Source organism: Pithys albifrons, chromosome 1, assembly GCF_047495875.1.
Source record: "Pithys albifrons albifrons isolate INPA30051 chromosome 1, PitAlb_v1, whole genome shotgun sequence".
Taxonomy (NCBI): domain Eukaryota; kingdom Metazoa; phylum Chordata; class Aves; order Passeriformes; family Thamnophilidae; genus Pithys; species Pithys albifrons.
The window spans coordinates 117,259,751-117,286,037 of NC_092458.1; the positions used below are offsets into that span (position 1 = coordinate 117,259,751).

Genomic DNA, 26,287 nt, shown 5'->3' on the forward strand with positions numbered 1-26,287 from the left:
GTTTCTTACGGATCACTTGAATGGATCCTTAAAGATAGACGAAAATGAGGCTTGGTCAGTGGTTTGGGGATTCCTGCTGGTACAGGGTGCCCAGAGCAGCTGTGGCTGCCCCTGGATCCCTGCAAGTGTCTAAGGCCAGGCTGGATGCGGCTTGGAGCAACCTGGGCTGGTGGGAGGTGCCCCTGCCCATGGCAGGGAGTTGGCATCAGACGAGATTTAAGGTCCCTTCCAACTGACACCGCTCCATGATTCTCTGAACCGGGGACTGACAAACCTGCAGAGGGGATGGGGATCCCCTTGCTGTCCCCCTGCTCCCAAATGCCCATCCCAGGCAGAAATCAGCACGACAGGGGTCACGAGCTCCGCTGCCACCTCCTGTCCCGGGCCGAGGGACCGGGCGTGCTGCCGCCCCGCCCCTGCCCGCCCTCCTCCTCCTCCTCCTCCTCCTCCCGCTATAAAGGGATGCGCGGCGGGCGCTGGTCCCGCTCGCGCCTGCCCACGGGAGCGGAGCCGGCAGCCCTTCCCCATCCCATGGCCGTGCCCGGATCCTGAGCGCCCCTCCGCCATGAAGACCATCATCGCTGCCTACTCGGGGGTGCTGCGAGGTACCGGGGGGGGGGCACGGGGATGCTGCGGGGCGGGAGCGGTGCCCGCGGTCCGAGCGCTGCGCTGGAGCGGCACCCGAACACCTCTGTGATACCTGCGCCCTGCTCGGGGCTGCGGGGAGGGCTGGTTAGGGGGGGAAAGAGCGGGGACAGCCATGGGTAATGGCGGGGAGGCGCCTGCAGCTTTCCTGGGGTTGAGGATTACAGGTCTCTGCGCAGGTTTGGTGTTTGAGCGAGCTCCGGGGGGCTCGGGCTGAGCTCCGGGGGCTGCGGGAATTGTCTGGGCAAGTTTGCGCCTCGGCAAAACGTGGGCCTGGGGCACTTGCTTATAAACAGATCTTTTCCCCCCTTTTTGTGGTGGTAGGAAGAGAAGTGTGATAGTTTTCTAAACGCTCCATGGCTGGTGAAATTCAGTCGCAGCCTTATTTTCGCAGAATCATTTAGGTTGGAAAAGGCCTAAGTTCATCAAATCCAGCCGTTTTGTAGTCCTGCGTTCCCACACCTACATCAACAGGAGAGGGGGGGAAAAAGTTGCTATTTGTTGTTGCTTTCCAATGGGGAGCTGAGGATTCGATGTTCAGCAAGGGCTCATGGTAAGAAGTTCCTCCAAGTTTGCTCTTGCAGCTCTTGGTGCTGGTAAGTCACTTGTGAGGGCAGTGGGAAGGTGTCGGTGGCTGCCACCCTTGGTTGGCAGAGCTCTGCAGGCACCCAGCGCTTCCCTGCACGCTGGAACTTGTTGGGTCAGGGCTTGGGAGACAATGCAGGAGATCCCAAAGCACGAGCTCCCTTGGGTGCTTGGAAAAGCAGCAGCGGAACAAATTCTGCAAGTCTTGAGTGTTTGCTGAGCAGAGCTTTGGGTCCCGCAGGGTGCTTGCCTGTATATCAGGGTTTGCGAACATTGGGCTTTGCATGAATATGCACTCGGACAGCGATTTAGGCAGATCTGTGGAGGGTCCTGGAGCGATCCTCGGCATTGTGAAAGGCTTCCTGCCCTCCAGAAGCAAACTGCTAATTCCTCCTGGGATGAAGAGACCTGTGAAATGGCTTGTTGATGAAGCAAATCATTAGCAGAGCTGGAAGGACTTGACCCTGGTGAGTTAACCCCTGAGCTGTTGCCTTCGCCCCGAGTCCGGCCCTGTCCTGCCAGGAGAGCTGCCGGTGCTCTCCTCTGCCAGAAGGATATTAGAGATGGAGCTGAAGGATCAGTTGTGAACCGACTGGAGAGAAGACCTGCATGTTTCCTGTGCTCAGATCTGCTGCTTAAAATAACTTCACTTGCTTACACAACGAGCAGAAGACAAGTGATGTTTTGAGTCGAGGGAGGTCATTTGAATTAGCAGCACCTGAACTGCTAAACTGAGAGTTACTAGCACGCCAAGTGCAGAGAATAAATAATTCAGGAGACCTATAAATTATGTAGGGCTGACCTGGGACCTCAGCGGCCACCTTGTTGGCACTGGCATGTTAATGATGGATCTAGGACACGTGCATAATTCAAAATGGAGTGTGGTTTAGGGACAGTGATTGGCCTCATCTCCAGATAATCCTGATTAGCTATGGAAAGCTGTCTTAACTCTCCTCAGGTCAGTTTTCCTCTGGGGCACCTCGTGGGGGTCTTGTAGTGATATTTGTGCTTTTTAACTTGTTTCTTGCTGTGCTTCTGCCCGGAAAGACGGGAGATGTTGCCTTGGGAACAGCAGCATCCACACACAGAGCCCTGGCTGGGCCTGCAGAGCTCAGGAGCAGCTCCAGAGCCTGCTCTTCAAAGCACAGTCCAGGGGCCCCCAGAGGAGCTCAGAGTCGAGCTGGGGTTTGGGGATGGTGTGTGGGACCCTGCAGACCAAAGGCTGGCACAGGCACTGGGGTTCATTCCTGGGCCTCCATGTTGGGTAACTCCCCCTCTACAGAGGATGTTTAGAACAAGCCCACCAGATGTTTTTTTTTTACCACCTGCTTGAATATTTTTCCAAGTATTTTGCTGTAAGAAGTGTTGACTGAGTTGGGGTGTCCGAGTGGCTCACACTGTCCTTTAGTCTTCAGTCTTAGGGCTTTCCTGGGATGTCGTTTTGCCCCAGTGCCTGTGACTTTGTCTGAATTAAGTCTGTTTCTATTTAAAAACAAGCAAAGAAACCCAAACAAAAACCAACCAACAAACCCCATCAAACTAAAGAAACAAACCAATGTGCAGGTATCTGCCTCGCTATCCACCCCTGTATGTGTGCAGGGAAACTTTCCCAGATACCAACCCCGTAATGCAAAACCAGAGCAGGTCTTGGCCCAGTGCCTGGGCTTGGATGATGCTCTGACACACCTGGGATGGGTAGGAGGGGTTGCTGTCTCTTTGTCCTGCCCTGCTTTGGCCCTGGGCTGTCCAGGAGCTCTCTGTGCTTGGCACAGCAGCAGGGAGGTTCTGATTCCCTCTCCTGAGGGAGGGTGCCAATGTGGCCAGGGCATGGAAGGGCTGTCCTGTGCTGAAGTGTCTCTGCTAACTGTGCTCCATCTGCCAGAACTTTGGGATGGGGAGGGTGACTTTGTGTAGCTTTACCCTGGAGTTGGTCTTAGGCTGCCCCGAGGTCTGACAGACCTCCCTCCCTCCATTGTGCTCTGGAGGTGGGGGGAGCTCCTGTTCTGGGGGCACAGCATCTCTGAGCTCTGCTGGGCATTGTCCTGGCAGAGCTGCCTGGCACCTGTGGGGCTGGGCTTGCTCTTCCTGAGCCCTTCCTCTGGAGCTCCCAAGTGCTCTGGACACACTGATGAGCTGAGGTGGATCATTTTCTCTTGTCCAGAACTGTCAGTTTTTGCTGAGTTAAATCTAAATGTACTGCCCTCTCTGGGGCAGTTGAGCTTTGTGGGTACATCACTTTAGCCCCCAAAAAGCTGTGAGTGTGGGGACTGAGAGCTGAGTTCAGTACTGTAAATGTAGAACTAACGAGGTAAATGTCACAAGATTTGTTTATTTGGTCTGGAGAACCCCAGCTCCTTGGTATTATAAATATTAGGATGTAATTGTTGTTTTGTGTCCCTGTTAATGATGTTGATGTCCAGTTGTAGACACTCTTCACTGCAGGTAACATGGGATTATTGGGTGGCTTCCTGGGGCAGGAGCAAACTGCTCTAAGGGTGTGCACAGGGCAGGAAAGTGTCCCCCACTCTGATACTCATTATTTGCCTAACAAATGATTCCCTTTCTAGTGAACATTCTTGTGCTTGGGGCATCAGAGTAAACCCAAGCCACGGAGGAGCTGTAGTTGCCCAAGGGGTTTTACAGGTGTCCCCTCTGATGGAGCCATTTGCTGTGGGCTCCTGCTCTAGCATGGAGGGCTGTGTCCTCCTGAGTGCCCCGGTCCTGGTCTGTGTGTCTCAGCTAGTCTTGTTCTGCCTCCAGTTTCAGCCTCTCTGCCAAATATGCAGCTCAGAATGGCCATTTGCACCTTATGCTGTGATGGCTCCCACTTGGATTGCCTCTGAATGAGCTGTGTGATGCAGTTTAATTCTTGGCCAAGAATTAACATGCTAATTGTCTGGAAAAGGTGGCAGATGAGCCTTGGCTTTTTCAAGCTTTCAGTGTATTTTTAACTTAGCTGTAACACTCATACTTCCTCTCAGTTAATTTCTTCAGCTGCTTTTTAATTAAATGCTGTGAATTGTTTTTTTCTGGTGCCCAGGTGTGAAGTCCTGCTTACTTCCACTCCTGGGGTCTTGGATTCTGCTTCTCTGCCCAGATAAATCATGTTGTTTGAGTCCTTTATCTGGATAGATTGTGCTGGAAGAGCAGCAGGGGCTGCCCTGGCTGAGTCTGTGTTGCAGATATGAGTCAAATGCTTGGTCAAACTCCTTGCTGATTCCAGGACCTTCTTGGTAGCATTTGCTGTTTGCTGGAATTAAACCTATGAAAGTGCAGTGAGCCCATCCCCAGTTGGGGACAGCTGGCTGATGGCCCTGAGCTGCCCTGAAAGGCTGCAGGTGGCAGCTGGGTGGCAGGCACAGGACAGGCAGCATCTTCAGCAGCAGAAGATGCAGCTCTGGGTTTCTTCGGGATTTAAAATGTGTCCTTGGGAAAAGGCTGATGAGAATATTGAAGGTGGTGTATACAGTATCCTGCTGCCTCAGAGTTAGGGTGGTTTTGTCTACTGGGCCTTGTTGTACTCTGTTATGGGGCCAGTGTGTTTCTTGAGGGTTACAGAGAATGCCCTGGGGTTTTAGTATGGGAAGGTGCTTGGTGTGAGCCCACAGGGGAGACCTCAGAAGGTGTTCTGTGAATTACCTGGACATAAGTGCCAGTGTTGGGTCACTCTGCCCAAGTCCCCACACCTCTGTGGACTTATCAGAGCTCTTGTGCTGTGTCCCCAGTACCTGGCCTGGTTCTCCAGAGCAGGGAGGGGCTTTCCAAAAGTGCCTTCTGTCTGCTGGAGGGGAGGGAAGGCAAGGCTTGAGCACACAGTGTTAGGTCTGACCTGACGGACACAAGCTCAGGGCTGGCTGGGCAGGGCTAGCTCACACTGCAGTTGTCCAGGTGATGCATGGGGTTCATCTGGGCGTGCAGGTTTGGGGTAGGTGATTCTGGCTATTCCCCCAGTCTTTTCTATTGCCATTGGACCTCCTTCATGTCCTTAATTGGGAATTAAATGCTAATACCATTCAGCTTGTGGTAACCACAGGCTCTTGTGGTGTGGAGAAACTTGTTCTCTGTGCAGGATGTCTTTGCTTTCAGCACATAACTGACCCAGGACACCACTTGGCCACGGCAGGTGCTCAGAGCTGTCAGCCAAGCCAGTGCCTCCCTCTGTCCACAGGGTCTGACACAAAAAGCTTCATGTGGCTCAGCAAACAAGTTGACAGTTGACTTGTGCTACCCAATCCTGTCTATTTACAGGGCTGGCAGTGGCTGTGATGTGTGAAAGCATCCAGAAAATGCTGCAGCACAGAGTCTCATCTGGAGGGGCAAACAGTTGTTCTCCTTGGGAAGAGGAGGGGATTGAGCTGATCCAAGGCTGCAGTGTTGGGTTTGTCAAGCCAAAGATGTTTGGCAGTGTCAGTGCAGGTGGTGCAGGGATATGATTTCATGGGGCTGGGCTTTTAGTGTGGATTGCAAATAATAGCTAAAACTTTTGGCTCATTTTCAGAACACAGACATGGCCAGTGACACTAAAAGCCTCCTTTAAACTTGTATCTGGTAGTCCTCAGAGTTTGTACTGCATTGTTGTCTTGTAGGGAGCTGCCTTGAGCTCTGCCTCAGCCTGGGTTGGTGCTGGAGGTCTCAGTGTACTGGCAGTTGTGGTGATATGATCTATCCTTGCCTCAAACTTCGTTAATGCCCAATCCACTGCTGTAATTCACCTAACATGGGCTAAGCAGAGCTAAGGGGCTGAACTGGGTGGGCTGGTTCTGGTTTAGGCTGCAGGCCCTGGTGTGGCTCCCCAGGGATGGGGCACCTGCCACCTCTCTGGGCAACCTGTGCCTCTGTGTCACCACCCTCACAGTAAAAACCCTTCCTTATCTGATCTAAATCAACCCTTGTTCCTATGAATCAGATGCTTCACATATTTAAAGGATGGAAAATTTCTCTGTAGAAACTCCCCAAAATCCTGTGTCTGCTTATCTGTCTGGAGAAGGAGCTGTTGCCATCACTTCCCTTTGGCTGGGTGGGAGCACTTGGTGTGGCCCCACCACAGGCTGAACCCATTCTGTGTAATGGCTTCTTTCATAGTCCTTCTAATAACAGGCTGAGCCTTGACCAGAAAGGGAAATTTGTAACTACAACTGGTTTGAGCTTGATTTGCAGTTTAGCCAGTTATTACAGTGCTTGTAAAATAAAGTAATGGAGAGAAATGAAGGAAAACCCACTGGCAAGTGTTTCTTTCTGGAGGTTATTGAGCACTTGGGCAAAAAACGGTGGGTGGTTCCTCATATAGAAAGCAAGTCTTTCACTTCAGCTTTTGTACTTGGTTTTCTCCCCACTTGAATATCTCAAGCTTCTACAGCAGTGCCTTTCAGCTCCTTCCTTCCCCATTTACTGTTCTGGGGACACTGAGAATTTTCCTTACCCCTGGAGCTGTGGATCCTCAGGCTGTGGGCTGAGGTGTTGCTCAGCCATCTCATGGGGCACAGAGCTTTCCCTGAGCAGCCCTGGGGGTTGTGCAGCAGGGAGGGCAGCTGAGGGGTGGGTGCAGCTCTGCCCACAGCCTGGTGCCTGCTGTGGTTGGAGGCAGCTGATCTTCATCTCCAGCGAGCTCTGGTTCTGCTCTTACCAAACCCACTTCCAGGAACTGGTACTTTGGGGCGGGGGGGGGGGGGGGTGGGGGTGGGGGGTGGTGTGTTAGGGATGTGTGTGTACATCCTCTGTGCTTTTATGGTCAGGTGGAGAGAGGCTTGCTCAGTTGGGAGCTGCTGTTACCCATTAATCCCCTCCAGAATTCCCCCAGGGGTTGGATATTTGCAGATGACAATCTTTCCCCTTCCGGGGGGAGGGAGGGCGGCAGGGGCTCAGCCTTTAACAAGCCTTGTTCTGAAAGGAAACTGCACATTGATCTAAAATCTATTTTATGAGCTGGAGTTGACCTTCCCTTCTATGATTGTGTTTGAAAGGAAAATATTGTTCCCTTTTCTCAGTGTGCAGCTATAACTTTATTTCTTCTCTTTCTTTTGCCCTTAGGCACAGGATCGAACATTCTTTCTGCTCTGCAGGATTTGTTCTGGCTGTCGAAATCCAAAGTAGAGAAACAGCTCCAGATCATCTCTGTGCTGCAATGGGTTCTGACTTTCCTTGTCATGGGTAAGCAACACCTTTTGCACTAAAGCACAGCTATTTTTTTGCTTTAATACTGGAAGGATTTTAAAGCAAGAATGTTAACTGTTACAAGGGCATTAATTGCTGGATGTGCAGGGGGTGTGGACGTTGTAAACCAGAGCAACATATTTTGGTATTTTTGGCAATAAATGATTTTATCTGGCTCTAGAAAATTGTGGGAGCTGTGGAAAGAGCCACTGATGTTCAGATCATGTCTATGTCTACCCTGCAAATCAGACTGAAGCAGCTGGAAATCTCTCACCTGGGTCACTCATGGGAATATCCAGAGATTTCTTAGAAGGAACTGGTAACTGATGCAAGTAACTGCAACAGGAGTGCCTTCCTCTGGTTTGGCCTCCTTCCAGGAGGTACCAGAGATGGGCAAGACCTGTTTGTGTTAAACCAGCAGAGCAGCACAGCCTGTTTGTCTCTGGGTTGTGTGAACCTTCAGGCTGCTTTGCCCCATCTATTGATAATTAAACTGGAGGAAGGTGCAGGCACCAAGTGTGGGTTTGGGGTGGTGAAGCAGCTGCCCTGCCTGAAATATGATGAGACATCAGGAAGGGGAGGCTGAGGCTCTCCAAAGCTTTAGAGGCAGCTGCCTCAGCCCTGCAAAAGGGCTTTTTAGCTGAATTCAGTTTGAGTCAGGATTGATGACATCAGCCTGAGGCTCCAGCACAGGAGGCCCCAAGGCAAGGGGGGTAAATGCAGACCAGAACATGATGCAGCCTTTCCTTGTGTTTCCTGAATCTCTGCAGGTATTGCTTGCACTTTAATCCTCATGTACATCCTGTGCACAGATTGCTGGGCCATTGCTGCTCTCTATTTAGCCTGGCTGGTCTTTGACTGGAACACACCAAAGAAAGGTAAATACTGAAGAACAGATCCTTGCTCTTGGTGTCCCTGACCCTGTATTTAGACAAAGAAGCACTTCCTTACAATGGGTGACTTCCCTTCTTGGTGGGACTTGGCTGAATCACTGACCAAAAGCTTTATTCAGTGAAGCATTGAAATGTCAGCCCTTGGCATGGGCAGTGACTGCAGCTTTTATTGATGCTGAGGGCAACACAAGATAACATTCACTGCTGTCCTGCCATTGCTGGCTTTTAGCAATGTGTTTGTAAGGCTCAGGTTCTTCCTATGCTTCAGAAATATCTCCATAAACACTCAGACCTTGCTGTCCCCTCCAGCTCTTGCAAGGCTCAGGCTGTGAGTGGCTGGAAGATTTGCCTCCTCTGTGGGGTCAGTGTTGCTGCAAGATAGGCAGAAGGTTTTATTTCAGAAAAAAACCTGTACAAGTCAGGTCTGAGAGGCAGGAATGGCAACAACCTTTGCTGGAAACTCCCTTCAAAGCCAGGTTAGCACAGTTCTCTGTTGCTTCAAACTCATCCAGGATCTTGGGCTTTCCCAGTGGGTGAATCTGAGTGTTTGCAGTTGGAATTGTCTGTTGCCCAAGTACAGCTGATTACCAGGTCAGGTTCTCCCCTGGATTTGCAGCCAGGCCTTAACTAGCTGGCAGCCTGAAGTGCAAGGTATGGCTGGTTCCACCTGATGGCATGGAAGGTGCAGGTGTCCCACTGGGAGGAATGGAAGTGTTGACTCCTCTGGGGAGACTCCAAACACTCTCTTGGCTTCTTGATGGGCAACCATGTGGAAAGAGCTATATAAACATGATTCCTTTTTCTCTTCAGGGGGAAGAAGATCCCAATGGGTGAGAAACTGGGCTATATGGAGGTACTTCAGGGATTATTTTCCTATCAGAGTAAGTAGCAGTTCGTACCTTGGGACTTACCTGTTCTGGTGTCTTGTTTGTACCTGCACTGGTCTGTCTGTGGCACTGAGCTGTGAGCAGGACATGGCTCAGTTCCACTGTCATACTGCTGCTTGAGCCTGGAAAATGTGAAATGCATCACCAGTGGTGGCAGGGGTTTGGCATCAGCTGCTGTTTCTGATGGTGTTTTCAGACCTCTTGAGGCAATGTGGCCTGGAGCAGATAGACCAGGCTCCCTGTTCACCTTTCCACTTTCTGGAGCTGCTGGCACAGGCTGCCCAGAGCAGCTGTGGCTGCCCCATCCCTGGAAGTGTCCAAGGTCTGGTTGGAGCAGCCTGGGACAGTGGAAGGTGTTGCTGCCCATGGCAGGGGGTGGGAATTGTTTGAGCTTTAGGGTCCTTTCCAACCCAAACCAGTCTGGGCTTCACTTCTGTGCTGCAGCAGAGTCCCGTGTTGTTCCCTCTCATAAATGCAGCTCAGTTTTGGTCTCTGGTCACTCTGCTTCCCTGGCATGGTATAAATTATGTGTAATAAAACAGCTGGGCCCCTGTGCATCAGAAGTGTCAGCCCTGCCCAGGGAGCAGTGAATCTGTTCTCAGGTCTGTTTGCTTTGGGGAAGGGGTTTTGCAGCAGTGGGAATGGCTGCAGCTCTGCAGCTTGTGATGTGCTCAGCACATGGCTGTGTCGTGGCTGGCCCGGGGGGGGGGGGGGCTGCAGGCAGGGCACCCGGGGGGGGGGGGCTGGCCCAGGGTGGGCTGCAGGCAGGGCACCCGGGGGGGGGGCTGGCCCAGGGTGGGCTGCAGGCAGGGCACCCGGGGGGGGGGCTGGCCCAGGGTGGGCTACAGGCAGGGCACCCGGGGGGGGGGCTGGCCCAGGGTGGGCTGCAGGCAGGGCACCCGGGGGGGGGCCGGCCCAGGGTGGGCTGCAGGCAGGGCACCCGGGGGGGGCCTGGCCCAGGGTGGGCTGCAGGCAGGGCACACAGGGCTCCCTGGCACTGCACACTCAGCTGCAGGGCTGGGGAGGGAGCAGAGCGGGTTGGGAACTTGATCCCTCTGCGAGGGCACTCGGCTGAAAGGACTCTTATGTAAGGCTGGGGCAGGTTTTATTCAGCCTGAGAAGGAGGGAGGGACCTTGCCAGGGCTTTTGAGCCACCTATCCCCAGGACAGTCCAGCCTCAGCAAGGAGCAGGGAATCCAATTCCAATAGGATGCCAAAGCAGCTTAGACTGGAGTCCTCCTTTGCAAAGTCACTTGAACTCTCAGGGTGCCTGAATGTGCTGCTGGTGAACAAACCTCTTGTTGTGCTCTGAGAAACATGGAATCATTTAGATTGGAAAAGACCTCTTAAGAGCAAGTCCAGCCATGAGACTTGCTGTTGTTAACAGGTAATTCTTGGCAAAGGTACATGGAAAATTCCCTTTGCCTGCACAGCCTGGGTCTCTTGGCTGAGGGAGGGCAGAGTGTGCTGTGCTGGTGAAGGTGGTCCCAAATGTGTTGTCTGCTGGTACCAAGGCCTCAGTGCTGTAGCAAACCTTGGGATTGCTGAGGACTATTATGGCCTTGGTTCTCCTTGGGATTTGCTTCCAGAGGCTCACAGTAGTGCTGGGTCTGTTGTTTCCCCATTCCTTTAATGGCATATTTGTCCCTGTCTTTATGGACACCTGCTCTGCATGAGCCCTGCAGGTCAGAGCCACGGTGGGTATGAAAAGGTTCTCAAACAGTTGTGTTGTTTAAGTAGGTTTAGAGGTGATGTTGGGTGCTGAACTCCTCAGCTGTTTTGTAGGTAAATACTTGCAGGTTCCCACAGTCCATTTGTGAGAACCCCTTCTGGCTGTGATTCCCTGAGGGTCCCTGAGGAGGAGGAGCAGAGCAAGGCTGATGCCAAGGGCACACATGAGGGCTGGCAGCTGGGATGGCTCCTGCCCTGCTGAGGGGCACAGCCAAGCTCCTGCAGGTGTGAGTGGGGCTGGACTGGTGCCAGCAGCCTCCCCAGCATGTTCTGCAGGTGTGAGTGGGGCTGGACTGGTGCCAGCAGCCTCCCCAGCATGTCCTGCTGGTGTGAGGGTGCCATGCTAGCAGTGCCATCACCTACAGCTCTTGGTTAGGTAAGAGCAGCCACCTGAGCCTGTGAGCAGAGCTGCTGCTCCTCAGCACTGCAGACAGCAGGGCTGCAGCCCTTTGGCTCACCTCTGCCAAGCTGGGGGCACCTCAGGGGTGTGCAGGGAGCTCTGCTCTCTGAGGTGGGAGAGTGGGCAGGGGCCAGGGCAGGAATTGCTGCAAAAAGTGTCTTTGTTTTCAGTGTTTGTCAGTACTCTGTGGCCTGGCAGCCTTCCTGGCAAAGCTCCTCCTTAGCTGTTGTACAGGAGTTAGAGTGGAAATGGAGAGGTTTGGTTGCTGTGTCCTCACCTGGGCTGGTGGAAGGTGTCCCTGCAGGGGACTGGAACAGGATGAGCTTTAAGGTCTGTCTGTGATTCCATGTGTGATGCAGTTTGTGATCCCAGGAGCCTGGAGGGGTGTTCAGGTCCTGGCCTGCACTGCTGGGAAGTGAGAGACATTCTTCCCTAGCACTGCTAGGTGTGAGGCAGCCAACTGCAATTGTTGGGTTGTTTGGGGCTCCGGGTGCTGAGCAGGCTCTGCAGTCCCCTTGCCCCACCACCGAATGTGCCCCCTGCTCATCCTGTTTCTACAAATAACGTTGGTTCTCTGGGTGTATCTGGCACTCAAATATTAACACTATCTTTTTTTACACTGTTGCACTCGTTTATTGCGTCTGCAAGGCAGGCTTAGGTCTGTGTGAAGAAATCTGTTATTGTTACACAGAGGGATGGACCTTTGCCCCCATAAAATCCTGTTGGAGGCTCAGAACAGAGTTGCAATAGTGCTGTCAAGTGACAGTGACAGAAATTGTGTGGGGCAGCCTGAGAGGGAAGCTCAGTGTTTGCTTGGCCAGGGGCAACATGCAGGAAAACCAGCAGTGAGGGATCAGCCTCCTGAAGAAAGCTTCAGTCATGGAATCATGGAATGGTTGGAAGGGACCTTTTAAAGACATTTTGGTTCCAACCTCCCTGCCGTGGGCAGAAGCATCTTTGGTCTTGCTTGGGGCTAGAAATAAATGAGTACAGCACTCCAGAAAGTCCTGCTGCTGGATTAAACTTAGGGAGAGCTGAAGGCTCTGCCTTTGGTGTTGGTAGGTCAGGCCCTCCCTGGGCTGAGTTTGTGCATTAGCAATCCAAGACCTGAAGAAGGGCACAGACTTGTCTTGGGTTGCCCTGGCTTGACTTGGCTGAAGGAAAACACAGAATCATGAGGGCTGGAAAAGACCTCTGAGATCAAGTCAAACTATTCCAGTGCTGACAGCCTTTTTGGGGAAGAATTCTTCCTTAACACCTGATCTAACCCTCCCCTGGTGCTACTTGAGGCTGTTTACTCCTGTCCTCTCTCTTGTTACCTGGAGAAGGGACCATCCCCACCTGCTGCACCCTCTGTGAGCCCCTGTGCTGTGGGGCAGGTGGGGGGCAGGGACAGGCTACATGGGCAAAACTGGGGGGAGCAACGTGTGTGGACACCAGGGTGACACCCAGCCCTGCAAATCCCTGTTTCCTCCTGAGCATCTAGTGCTGCCCAGATATTCCCCTGTGCCTTGCTGTGCTGGGTTCCTGCACAGCCTTGCCCTGCTCCTGCTGCCCAGATATTCCATTCCCCTGATCCTTGCTGTGCTGGGTCCCTGCACACCCTTGCTCTGCAGTGCTGAGGGTGACTGTGGTGGGCACTGCCAGCCCCACAGCTCCCTGCCAGGAGCTCCTGGACAGCAGACACGGTGCTGAGGCTGCAGCTTGGCCAGGGCTCAGGGGAGGCATCTGAGCAATGAGCCCACTGGGGTCTAGGTGTCCTGGCATGTGGGGAGGGGCTGGGCAGGAGTGTGTCCTGTGCCAGGCTGTGCCTCTGCCAAGCTCAGCACGCGGAGGGCTCGTGCTTCAGGGACAAGGACAGACTGGTGTTCCAGCAGCTTCCTTTTAAAGGAGCTGTGCCTGGTGCAGGTGAGAGGTGAGGCCTGGGAAGCAGCACCCTGCTCTGACAGGAGCCCTGGGGAGGAGTGTGTGCCCCTGGCCCCGCCTGTAGCCACCAGCCCTGCAGCCACAGCCTCAGACAATCCTTAAGGTGAAAAAGCCCTCCAAGATCATCAAGTCCAACCATTCCCCCAGCACTAACCCGTGTCCCCAAGTGTCACATTCATGTGACTGTTGAATCCCTCCAGGGATGGGCACTCCCCCCTGCCCTGGGCAGCCTGGTACAGAGTCTCTCCTACGAGTGAGCGAGAGCTGCCACTTGGAGGGGCTGTTTCCATGTCACTGCCCTCTCCCTCCCCTTTCTCCTGTGTGCTGTTTTGTCTGTACCCTGCAATCCCTCCCTGCTTGTTCTAGTTGATCAAGGGACAGCCCTCCTGCCCTGGGGAGTGAGAGCAGAGTCATCTACTCATTGGGAAAGAAGGGAAGGGGGTGGAAGGATGAGTTGGTGTGATATGGGGAGCTCTGTGTGACCCTGGAGCCAGAGGGAGGTGTGGGGAGGAGCAGTCACCTCTCTGACCCTGCTGCTGCGTCATGCCCGTGACACAGGGGCTGTCTGGCATAGCACAGGGGCTGTGGCCTCTGGGGACAGCTCTGGGAGCAGAGACAGGAGGGGATCAGGTTTCTAGGCACACCAGTTCAAGTGTTGCAATGGCCCTGTGGTGGGATTTGACAGAGTGGACTCAGAGTGCCCAAACACCTCCTGGCCAGGGCAGGGGGTGGGAAATGCTGCTGTGGTGTCTGGGAAAATCCTAGTTTTTCCTTCAGGTGTTGGAGCAGAGTGGCCTTTGCTGTACAGTTGGAGGGGGGTGTAGGTGTCTGTCACCTCAGGCTGAAGATGCATTTGAAGGTCCTGCCCCAGCTGCTGCAGTTGGCAAAAACTGGCACCATTGCAGCCTAAAAAGAGGAGAGGTTTAGATGAGGTGTTGGGAAGGAATTCCTGGCTGGGAGGATGGGCAGGCCCTGCACAGACTGCCCAGAGAAGCTGTGGCTGCCCCTTCCCTGGAAGTGTCCCAGGCCAGGTTGGGCAGGGCTTGGAGCACCCTGGGCTGGCAGGAGGTGTCCCTGCCCATGGCAGGGGTGGCACTGGATGAGCTTTAAGGTGCCTTCCAAACCAAACTATTCTAACATATGAAAAAGAAATTAAATTTGGTGCCTACTGTTGCAGGGAGATGCAGGAGCCCTGCTGTGCTTCCCCAGCCCCTTGTGTGCCACCAGGGGAAGATGCTCTGGCACATGGGCTGCTGCTGCTCCCTGGAGCATCAAAGCACCCTCTGGCAGGAGCATCCCAGGGGCTGGGTCATGTTGTGTGGGGTGTCCATGCTGTGCAAACAGAGGAGCATGTGGTAGGAACATTGCACAACTCCAAACTGGTATCATCCCAACCCCTGGAGCGTGTCCTGTAGGAAGCACAGTGTGGCTGTGGATGGCTTGAGCTGTGCTCTTGGTCCTTTGGCATGGAGGCCAGAGCTAAACCTCCTGAAAGGAGGGCTCATTTCCAGTGGTAAACCACCCTCCTGCACATTTTCTCACTTGGGAAGTGGCCAAGAGGCACATTAAGTGGTTGAGTCTCTTTTTCAGGCATTCAGCAAAGTTGTTTCTGTGATGGGACAGTGGTTTTTGTGTTCCTTCCCCCTCACCCTGGGTGTGAGCCACTGCTGTGCTGGGGCAGGGAGGGAGGTGTAGCTGTGGCTGCAGCACTGGAGCACTTGGTTGGTTTGGGCAAGAGGTGTGTGGGAATTCCTTAGGGAGGAGCAGGGAAGCCAAGGGCACACGCTGAGCAATCCAGCCCTGTTCCTGCTGGGCTGACAGCCTTCTGTCCAAGGCCAGCCTGTTTATCCTGCTCCTCTGCTTGGCAAACTGAGGTCTAAGTGGCCTCTGAGATCCAGGGTAGCCATACCCAGCTCCTGGGCTGCTCTCCCTGATGAGGACAGACAAAACCTGGGGGATGACAAGACTTTTTTCTTTTCCCATTTTTATTTATTACCATCTTCACATGAGCTCTTTTATTTCCTAGCTGGTTAAAACCCACAACCTGCTGACCACCAGGAATTACATCTTTGGTTACCACCCGCATGGCATCATGGGCTTGGGTGCCTTCTGCAACTTCAGCACAGAAGCCACGGGGGTGAGCCAGAAGTTCCCTGGGATCCGGCCCTACCTTGCCACCCTGGCTGGCAACTTCAGGATGCCCATCCTCAGGGACTACCTCATGTCTGGGGGTGAGTGCCAGACCACTGTGCTGCTCCTGCTCGTGCCCTGGGCTCTGAGGTTCCCCTCCTCCAGGGGACCACTTGCCCTGGTGGCATCACCCCGATGTTGCTTTCACAAAGTTGCCAAGAGGAAGCTGTGAGGGAGAAATCTGGTCTAGTGGGAGGTGTCCCTGCCCATGGCAGGGGCTGGAACTGGATAATCTTTGATCCCTCCCAACTCAAACCTCTCTGGGATTCTATGAGTGTGACCAGTTTGGGCTGCAGTGACTGCCCCTCCTCTGAGTTCATCCTCCCCTCAGGGATACTCCTGGCCAAAGGCATCTTGTGCCCTCCTCACCCAGCCACACTTGTGGGTGCCTGCCAGGGGTGAAGGGGCTGGGGCATTCCATGGCTCCAGCTGTCCAGGAGAGCCCCTGCCCTGCTTGTATTCCCAGAGAGGGGTCACAGGGATTAGGCAGTGAATGACATTAATAGGTCTATTCAAGTGGATTCCAGGATTTTAATGCTGGAGGGATTGTAGGTTATGGTCAGCATTTAAACCTTAAAAACTGTTCTTGCATGGCCTGAGCTTCCTTTCCAGAGTGAGAATGCCTGTAGGTTAGGTAGAGGTAAGGGAGTACATTTACAGACCATGAATTGAGCAGTCCAGTGCCTTGTTTTCTGTTCCTGGAACTGATTCACCAATAAATGACTTTAAAACAGATCTCTTCAGAAAGTAACATGGCTGGGAGGAGCAAATGAGGGGCTGTATCTGGCTCTGACTTGTTAGGATTGTTTTCAAGATTACTGCCTTAAATTGGTGAGACAGAGGGAAAACTAACTGGAGGTGATGCAGAAAAGGTTTGTCCCTGCCTAGAAAGGGCAGTATCTCAAACTGGTTTTTTCCTCCCTGTAAATTGCTTTGTGAAATCTGTAATTTGGGAATTCCTCAAGGCAGCAATGTGTGAAAGTTGGATCTACTTCCCAGTCTGTCATTCCTCCAATCTTAGGGATGTGTTGCTTAAGTTTCCATGCAGCATCAGCTTTCTGTGCTTTAAAAAGGCATGTTCCATCTGCTCAGTGTGAGTGGAGACAGATCTCATGGCCAGCCAGAGCTGCTTCCTTCTCTCTGGAAGGAAAGTGGAAGCAGACATGGGCAGCATCTCTGCTGCCTTGGCTGTCCCTGGGCATTGTGCTTAAACCAGGGGCAGTTCTGCTTCCTCTGCACTTGGGATCTGAGCAACACTAAGGTGTGACAAAGGTGACTTTCTGAAAGCCATAATTTTTCTTCGCTTTCCTGCACTAGAACTTGAGTGATGCTGCAAAGGCTTTAAAACATCACTGTTAACTCCCTCAGTCCTTTGTTTTGTGGATGAGCAATTCAGGTGAAATTCCAACAAATTCTAATGCTGTACCAATACACAGTTGTTTTACAACTGCTGACAATTATTACAACATTTTACAGCCTCCTGGAGGTCAGGGTGCAGCAGAGATGCTGTAAGGCATGAGGAGATGGCCAGAAAATCCTCCATCCTGTGTAAATGTGCTAAAGGGCAGAATTCAGCAGTTGCCACTTGTCCCTGTGTCTTGTTGATTTTTCTGGAGGCAGGATTTGGTGTTGTGAGCAGGGGAATCTCTTGCTAACAACTGGGCAAGGGCTGGACATGAATCGGAGCTGCCCTGGTAGCCAGGGCTGTGTGTTTAGTGTGGAGAGTGGGAGAAGGATGGAGGCTGGAGCAGTGAGCACAGCCTGAGCCTTTCAGAGGAAAAGTGCTTGGAGCATTGAAAAATTGAGCTGTTCAATCTTCCCATCCTGTCTCAAGCATGGTCTGCTCCCCCCTTGTCTGGAGCTGGGACAGGTGATGACCTCAGTGCCCAGATAGACATGAAGGCATCCAGATTTGCCCTGTCTAATTCCGCAGGGCCTGTTGATCATTTTGTTCTTCAAGTAATAAATGCCATGAGATGTGCAAAATCAGCTTCTAAAATTAGCCAGTGTAAGGCTGTCCTTCCCAGGGCAGTGACCTGAAGCACTCAGGTGGTGTGTGGTGGGACTGTAAATGTTGGCATCTCACTCCTCCTTGGCTTGTCCTCCCTGAAAATGGGAGGCAGGAGCAAGCTCTGGCAACAACTGCAGGGTAAAAGCAGGAGTTTAAAGAGCAGAGTGTCAAATTTCTAAGCATTGTGAGAAATTAAAGGCACCTTTTTTCACTGGGTTTTTGTTTCCCTGGGGTGGGGACTGGTGCTTTGGGGCAGGGGTTGCTTTGCGAAGCTGCAGAGGAGTCCTGTTCCTGCAGTGTGGGATAGAGGGAAAGGCCTTCCCAGACACTTCTCAGAGCAGGGACTAAGCACTCAGTCCCACACATCCTTTCCTTCCAGGGCAGCAAAGGATTGAATTCTTCCCATGCAAGAACTTCATGTTGTTTCAGGCAAATACATAATTTTTAAAATGAATTTATAAATCTTTCTCAAAGGCTTGTCCACTTACTCTTTTTCTATCACTAAAGTATTGTCTCAAAGGGCAACCTATTCCACTACTTAATTCTGCTGAGGAGTTGCTCATGTTCAGACTCTCCTCCACCAAAGTAACACAACTGGTTTCCTCCCCCACAAAGGTAAACCAGAGCCTGCTGTAAAGTTTGCAGGGGGGATGTATGACACAGACACCTTTGGCATCACTAAGTGCACAACCAAACACTTGCTGAAGTCCTTTCAAAGCTGATGTTGGTGGAATTTATGACCAGGTCTGGTGCTCAGGGCTGTGACCTGCTTATTCAGGGGGGAGCAGGTTGCTGATAACACACACCACCCTCGTGACCACAGGGAGGTTTGAGCTCAGCCTGCACTCACGGCACAGACTCTCTGCTGCAAGTGTGGCTGGTGGCTTCAGTGCCACCTCAGTGTCCCAGCTACCCCCTGTGTGTCTCCTCCCCAGGTATCTGTCCTGTGAACCGCGACAGCATCGACTACATCCTGTCCAAGAATGGCAGCGGCAACGCCATCGTCATCGTGGTGGGGGGGGCAGCAGAGTCCCTCAACTGCATCCCCGGCAGGAACTCGGTGACCCTGAGGCACAGGAAGGGCTTTGTGAGGCTGGCACTGCGCCACGGGTAAGGGCAGGGGCAGGGACAGGGGCTCTGCTCTGAGCAGCCTGGGGATTGAGGGTGGCCCTACTCATGCATGGATTGCTCTGGATGGCCCTTACAGGTGCCCCCAACCCATTCTGGGATCCTGTCCCCCAAAGCAGCTGATACTTTGGAGGGATGCTCTTGCCTCCAGTCTCGCTGTGTGGTGTGGATGTTTGCCCAGAGCTCAGACACAAGAGCATCCTCTGGTTTTTGTGGTGGGGAGGGGGATCCCTGGGGCAGCAGGAGCTCACAGGGCACAGAGGGGCAGTGCCAGGACCGTGTGGTGTCACCTGTGCTCCTCTGTGACCCCCCCATGTGTCTGCAATGGGATGCCCATCAGAACTGGGAGCTGGATAGATGGAAACATGTCCAGTGTTCCCTGCACAGTGGTCCATGGGCCCAGTGCAGTTCTCCTGCAAGCCTTACAAGTGTCTCAGCTCTGTCATGCACAGAGTGGCTGACCTGTGTCAGTGCCTTGTGCTGCAAAAGCAGCTCTGGGCAGTGACCTCAGCAGCTGGGCAGGCTGGCAGAGCCCCCAGCAGTGGGTTGGGGTCCTACATCCCTCTGTCCTTCCAGGGCGGACCTGGTTCCTGTGTACTCCTTTGGGGAGAATGAGGTGTACCAGCAGGTGATCTTCCAGGAGGGCTCCTGGGGCAGATGGGTCCAGAAGAAGTTCCAGAAGCACATTGGCTTTGCTCCATGCATCTTTCATGGCCGTGGCCTCTTCTCCTCCAACACCTGGGGGTTGTTACCGTACTCCAAGCCCATCACCACTGTTGGTAAGGTTTTGGTGCAGGCATGTTCTGTGTCTCTGTAGGAGCAGCACACCTGAGTCTGTGCCATACCCCTCCTGGAGCTTGGTCTTGGAGTCCTGACTGTAAAGCTGCTTTCCCTTTTGTATAGAACCTCCTCTAGCTCATTGTCAGCCGTATTGGAGGTTTCTAGAGGCTACAAGCCTTCTGTCATGTGTTCTGCTTCCAGACAGTTTTAAAAATGGGCTCTTTTGGGGGAGAAATGCTGTAGCTGCTCCTTTCTCTGCCCTTGGTGCCCAAAGTCAGGAGCAGCCTGGCCCTACACTCCTGGGGCTGCCTGTGGGTGCTGTCTGATGGCTGAACCCTAAAGCCAGCCCTGAAACTTGCATCTGATCCAACCTAAAGCAGCAAGGCCTTGAGGGGGGTGGGAAAGGTCAGCTGTGCTTTTGTGGGGTGTGGAGGGGAATACATAGGAGATGGTTTCAGGTTCCTGTTCACTGAGGAGGGATTTCTCCCTGCTGCAAACAGGAGTGGCACTTCCCAGGCACCCTGCACAGCACAGGCTCTGACTGGGGCATTTGTGCAGCTCAGGGGGTGTTGCTGCAGGGGTGATGGGGGCCCTGGTGGTGGGACAGTTGTGCCTCAGGGCCTGCTCAGACTGGGAGGAACTGGGCAAACCTCTGCTGTGCTGGGGAGCTGTGCCATGCAGGGGGCATGTGCTGAGCTGCCATGGCTGTGGCCACACAGTGCCAATCTCCAGGCTGTGCAGGAACATTCAACCTAATGTGTGGATTTTTCCCTTCTCTTACCAGTTGGAGAGCCCATAACCATCCCCAAAATCGACAATCCATCCCAGAAAGAAGTGGACTTCTACCACAGCATATATGTGGACTCCCTGGTCAAACTCTTCGACAAATACAAGAGCAAATTTGGCCTGCCAGAGACTGAGGTCTTGGAAGTCAACTGAGGGCAGTGGCTCAACAGCACCTCCTCTCAGAACCAACACATCTTCTCCAGGAGTCCAAGCTGTCATCTTGTACTTGAAAGCATCTGTGGGGGTGTGTGTCCTTCAAAGAAAGCATTCAAAGTATTGGTAGACCACTTTTAAAAATAATAAAGAAAGGCTTTACTTTTAGACAAGTCCCATTACAAACATCTTTTTACCCAAAAAAAAGGAAAAAAAAAAGCACAACTTGCAGTTGCTGTGAGGGTTTGGATGGGGGAAAGGATTGCCTTTGTGATTGCTCTGTAATGCTGTTGGATGCCCAGCAGTGGGTCAGACATTGCTGCAGCTGCTGTACCCCCTGGCACAGGCTGTTTGGGGTGAGGAGGGTTGTGCTGGTGTCAAGCTGAAGGGCAGCAGAGCAGCGTTACAGGAGTGTGGCACAAGGGGCACGGTGAGACATGCTCAGGTAGCACAGGGGGTGTTCCTGCTTTGGAAAAGCCCTTTCTGGAAGCACAAGGGGGTGCCAACCCCCCTCGTGTGGCACCTTTGCCAGGGGGTGCAGAACCCAGGTGAGGAGGGTCTGGGCCTCAGTCCAGGATGTGGTGGGTGCTTTGGTGGCTGTGACTTCACCACTGTGTTTGGGAGGCCAGTTCACAGGCAGGTCTGTCCCAAGTTCTGCTCTCAGAGTCGTGGAGCTAGAAATCCGGGAGTGCCCATGGCCAAGGGAAGCTCTGGGAGCAGAGGGATGGTGCAGTCTGGTGTTGCAGACCCTGCAGGGGTTAAGGGCACTGGGACTGTTCATACAGGTGTTTTGGATCCCAAAAGTGTTTGGGGAAAGCTGAACAACTTCTGCCCAAAGATGGCTTTTAACTATTCTGTCCAGTGAATGTAAAGGAGTAGCCTTTTCACACCTAGGTTCAAAAATGAGCTACTTTTAAAAGTGTTTGACATGTTTATGTGGCTGTTAACACTGCTTGTAGTGAGATTCCTTCAGAGTACAAGGTGTTCATGTGTAAACCTGAAACATTGCACTACTTGCATCTTACCTGCCTTTTCAACTGTCCACTTGAGTGTATCTTGAGCTCCAAAATGTGCCTTCATGCAAGAGGATGGTACTTGACATTCCTGGAATCTTGCCTCTAAAGACAAATGTTCATCTGTCATATTTGATAGATTATTGTATTACAGAGTATCAATTTTTGTACAAATTTCTAGAAATAAACTTGGGCAAAACTAGTGGGCTGCCTTGGTCCCTTGGGTGTCAGTGCTGTGTGCCTGGGCTTGTTACACAGCACTGTGTTGTGTGGCTGCAGCTCTGCCTTGTCTCTCATGGCCACAGGAGTGGCTGGGCTGATCCAAAGCAGCCCTGGAAGTGTTCACAAAAGGTGCAGAGGTGGTGCCTGGGGGCTATGGTGTAGTGGTGGACCTGGCAGAGTGAGGGTAATGGTTGGGCTGGTCTCAGAGGTTTTTTCCATCTTTGAGTGTTCTCTGGTTCCATTGTGCCATCTGCCCTGTCCCTGCATGGGACACCCAGCACAGTTTAAGCAAATGTTTGTGGTTTCAGGGTGGGGTTTTGCCTGTGAGTGTACAAGGAGCTAAGGCAGCCTCCATCTCTGCACCTCCTGTACTGAGTAGATGCAGAGCTCATGCACTTCTGCTTCTGGCAGCAGATTACTTGGGGTTTGTTGGTGCCTGGAATTGCATCCCTGGTCCCTGCTGAGGAAATCCTTCCACCCCTGTCAGCACTTACTGAGGGCTTTTGGAAAAGAGTGACTTTTTAACGTGGGTGGATAGTGAGAGGGACAAAGGGCAATGGTTTTAGACTGGGAGAGAGATTTAGATGGGATATTGGGAAGGAATTCCTGGCTGGGAGGGTGGGCAGGCCCTGGCACAGGGTGCCCAGAGAAGCTGTGGTTGCCCCATCCCTGGAAGTGTCCAAGGCCAGCCTGGGCAGGGCTTGGAGCAACCTGGAATAGGGGAAGATGTCCTTGCCCATGAAGAGGGTGGCACTGGGTGTGATTCAAGGTCCCTTCCACCCCAAACCAGTCTCAGATTATTGTTGTCAGAGCCCCCAGCGTTCCAGCACTGGAGGTGCAGAGTGCTCCAGAAATAACCCCCACTGCTGAGAAGTTCCCAGCGGCTTTTTTGGGAAGAGGGATGGCTGGGGCTGTTGTGTCTGGGCTGGCATGTGAGCCGGGGCAGTGCCCATCAGGGCTGGCTGACCTTCCAGCCTGGCACTGCTCCTCTTCAAGGTGAAAGCCAGACTTACTCTCTGCCCTTTTCAGGCTTGGCCGGGGGAGTTTGGGAGTCTCCTGCTGGGGAGGATAAACCTGGTGTGTTGCTGCCTTTCCCTGTAGGATTGGTTTGAGTGTCAATTTGCTGCTGCAGACATTCACTTGACTTTCCAGGAACTCCCCTGGAAACGCAGGGCAGGGAAAGCCATGGATGCTCTGCCCAGACCCCCTTGAGCTGGTTGTGAGTTGCTCCAGGAAGCCTCCCTGGGCACGAACTGGGAGAGGGTGGCTCTGGCAGAGCTTTGTCCCCGAGTCTGATATCACAGCCCAGCTCCAGCCTGCGATGCATCCTCAAGAGCAGGGAGAGAGGGGATTATTCCAGCCGGGCTGCGCTCCTGCCAAAGGCAGCCGGAATGTGCTGGGAACAGGCGCGGGTGCTGCCCTCGTGTGGAGTCTGCCCGCAACTACAGGGAAACTCCAAAATCCTGGGATTTGGGGGCAATGCCGAGCAATCCCTGCCCAGCCCGGGAGGGCACAGAGCAGGGAGGGCACAGCAGAGAGGACACAAACACAGCAGGGAGGGAGGAGGTTATTCCAGCTCCTGCCAAAAGCACCGGGAATGCGCTGGGAACAGGAACAGGTGCTGCCCTCGTGTGGATTCTGCCCGCAACTACAGGGGACCCCAAAATCCCGGAATTTGGGGGCAATGCCAAGTGGTAACGCCGAGCAATCCCTGCCCAGCCCGAGAGGGCACACAGCAGGGAGGGAGTGGATTATTCCAGCCCGGGCTGCGCTCCTGCCAAAGGCACCGGGAATGCGCTGGGAACAGGCGCGGGTGCTGCCCTCGTGTGGAGCCTGCCCGCAGCTACAGGGGAACAAACCCCCAAATTCTGGGATTTTGGGGCAAAGCCAAGTGGTAACGCGGCGTAATCCCTGCCCAGTTCGGGAAATGCACACAGCAGGGAGGGCACAAACACAGCAGGGTGTCACACACACAGAGACGATGTCACACATACAACGTTGATGTCACACACACACACACACAAAGACACAGACACAGGCACACAGACACAGACACAGACACACACATACAGACACAGACACACACAGACATAGACACACACACACAGACACACAGACACACACATACAGACACAGACACACACACACAGACACAGACACAGACACACAGACACACACAGACACACACACGGGGTGTAGGCCCGGCCCCCCCGTTGCCATGGTGACCGTCCCCCCCCCCCCCCGCTCACCCGCCCAAGCATTTCCGCCGCATCACGTGATGACAACAGCTCCGCACACGTGACGGGGGTCGCGCTGTCAATCAAACCCTCTTCTCCAATCACCGTCAGCTCTTCGACCCACGGTCCCGCCTTCCGGAAGCGGGCGCTCCAATCGGCGCCCGCGCCCGTTCCGGCGGTTTGACAGGCCCGGCGGCGCGGGGCGTTGATTGATGTCACCCTTAGCCATTCACATCCCGGATTGGCGGCCGCGGCCCCGCCCCCGTAGCACAGCGGCCAATGGCGGCGCGGGCGGCGGCGCGGGGCCCGCCCCTCGGCACTGCGGTAATATGGCTCCGGAGCCGCGGCCGGGCCGGCGCCGCCGCCGCCATTAACCCCTGCGGGACCGGCCCCGCCGTCGACATGAGCGCGGCCGGCCCCGCCGCGCTGCCGCCCGGGCCCTCCGCCCGCGCCCTGCACGTCGAGCTGCCCTCGCAGCAGGTACGGCCGCGCCCGCGGGCCGCCCTCGGGGCTGCCCTGCCGTGCACGGGATGCTCCCTGAGCTGCGGGGTGTCCCTGAGCGTGGAGTGTCTTGGGGTGAATTGGAGTGTCCCGGGGTGCTCCCTGAGCTGCGGGGTGTCCCGGGGTGAATTGGGGTATGCCGGGGATGCTCCCTGAGCTGTGGGGTCTCCTGGGGTGAAGGGGCTGCTCCCTGGGTGAATAGGGGTGTCCTGGAGTGATTAAAGGTGCTCTCTGAGCTGTGGCGTGTCCTGGGATGAATAGGGGTGCTTTCTGGTGTGTAGGGAGTGCTGGGGTGAATAGGAGGGTCCTGGGATGATCGGGGTGCCCCCGCTCGGTGTCCCGGGTGGGTCAGACACGCCGTGGGTCCTGCTGAAGTGCTCCGGGCCCAGCACATCCTTCCTCGGCCCGGCTCGGTGTTTGCTGGGAGCTGGCTCCGGGTTCCTGGCCAGTGTCCCAGGGGTTGGTCCGGGACGGCACCGGGAGCAGGGGGGACACAGCCCTGCCCGAGGCTTTGGCAGTGCCCCTCAGCCCCAGGCGGGGCCCTTTCCCCTCGGCAGGCACTGGCAGCTGTTGCTGTGCAGGAGCTGCAGCAGGAGCGGTGTGGGGGGATAATTAACCAAGCCTTGCTTTGCCTCAGAAATACTGTGAGATGTGAGTCTGCACTTGATGTTTGGGTTCACTGACTCGTACGTGATAGACACACAATCTGAGCTACTTGAGCTACGTGTGCCCAGGTGGGAATATAAAGAGTTCTTGGAGTAAAATCAGTTGGTGGCAGCTTGGAGTGGAGCTGTAGCTGCCCCTGGATGAACATGTTTGACCAGACATCCTCTTGGGGCAAAGGGAGGGGATGGAGGTGGCTCTTGGCCATCTGACCCTGATTTGAAAGCAGGTATTTATCCTGAAATGTGGGCCTGTTCTGTGTTAATGAACATAAACACGAGCACTGCTCTGCAGGAACTTACAGGAAGCTGTGGTTCCTCCAGGGGGTCCACTGTGGCCTTCTCCCTGCTGAATTCTTGGTTTTGTCCTTTCTCAGGCTTGTGCAAGGACCAAGTGAACGCTGCAGGGAGAAGCCTGAATTATTAGTCATTGGGATTCCTGTGTGAAAGTGGGCCCAAAACACAGGCTTTTTCTCCCAGGAGCAGAAACTTTAGTGGGAGTCTGTGGGAGCAGAGACTGAGGCAGCAATTAGAGAATGTTCAAGTTGAGTAAGTGTTTGGTTGGAGCCATCCAGGGTGCCTGGATGTTCATTGTAGCAGGTGCAGGCCTGTGACAGAGGCCCAGGTACTGTCGTGCTGTGTGCTCTGCAAGCACCAGGCCCAAGTGCTGGGGGCCTGTGTGCTGTGTCTGTGCCTGCGGTCAAACACAGGCTCCCAAACTGCTGATAACACCCTGATAACGAGGCATCCTCTTTCCTGCGGGATCTGAGCTCAAACGGTTGTTACTGAAGTGCAACATACCCTGAGAGGGCTCAGCACACTGGAGTTGTTTTACTGCAGAACCATAAAAAAGGATGGAAAAATCATTCCCAGTTGGCTGTGCCATCTCTGTAGTGCCAAAATCTGGCTGAGCTGAGCCACGTGGTGCTTCGTAAGGCAAAGGGATTGTTTGCTCCCTGCCAGCACAGAAATCAGCTCTGGGATGTGTGTCAGTAGGCAGTTTGTGTAGAACACCCAGTGCTGGGTTTGTGCCTCTGAGATGAGAGCAGGATGGTCTGAGTCATGGCTGTAAATCTCCAGAGACCAAACTCTGTGCTGGGAACTCAAGGTGAGTGCCTGCAGTGACTGAAGTGACACTTTGAGCTGGGCTGAAGTGCTGAATGTGTTGGTCTGGGTTTAGTTAGTGCAGTTACATCCACACTGATCAGAAAACAAAACTCCTGCTGGTGACACTTGTGCAGGAGTGAAAAGTCATGTCCAAAACAGTTTGACTCAAGTGGCAGGAGGACTGTCCTCCTCTTTAACTTGTTTGTTGGTGGCAGGACAACCAGGCTGAAGAGTGCCTTTAGCTGTTGGATTATGCGTTTTTAAGGTGCTGTAAAGAAAT

General features: G+C 53.8%; 2 protein-coding genes across 3 annotated transcripts in view; both read left to right on the top strand.

Annotated features, from left to right (window-relative positions):
* The first annotated feature begins 462 nt into the window (after nucleotides 1-462).
* On the top strand, nucleotides 463-21,480 carry DGAT2 (diacylglycerol O-acyltransferase 2). The gene is made up of 8 exons (XM_071564966.1): nucleotides 463-605; nucleotides 7,258-7,377; nucleotides 8,151-8,258; nucleotides 9,084-9,154; nucleotides 15,244-15,448; nucleotides 18,354-18,528; nucleotides 19,123-19,325; nucleotides 20,111-21,480. The coding sequence occupies exons 1-8, from the start codon at nucleotides 566-568 to the stop codon at nucleotides 20,263-20,265; spliced, it is 1,077 nt and encodes a 358-aa protein (XP_071421067.1). The 5' UTR covers nucleotides 463-565; the 3' UTR covers nucleotides 20,266-21,480.
* Nucleotides 21,481-24,054: 2,574 nt separating this feature from the next.
* UVRAG (UV radiation resistance associated) overlaps nucleotides 24,055-26,287 on the top strand; it is a 66,499-nt gene continuing 64,266 nt past the window's right edge. For both annotated transcript variants that reach the window (XM_071564979.1, XM_071564988.1), the window contains exon 1: nucleotides 24,055-24,217. In XM_071564979.1, the coding sequence (XP_071421080.1) occupies nucleotides 24,140-24,217 (78 nt within the window). In that variant the 5' untranslated portion in view covers nucleotides 24,055-24,139. The remainder of the gene's footprint in view (nucleotides 24,218-26,287) is intronic.

Coding starts and splice junctions, on each gene's coding strand:
- DGAT2 (XM_071564966.1), top strand. CDS start 566: ATGAAGACCATCATCGCTGCCTACTCGGGGGTGCTGCGAG. Junction 606..7,257: donor CTACTCGGGGGTGCTGCGAG/GTACCGGGGGGG, acceptor TTTTGCCCTTAG/GCACAGGATCGAACATTCTT. Junction 19,326..20,110: donor CAAGCCCATCACCACTGTTG/GTAAGGTTTTGG, acceptor TTCTCTTACCAG/TTGGAGAGCCCATAACCATC.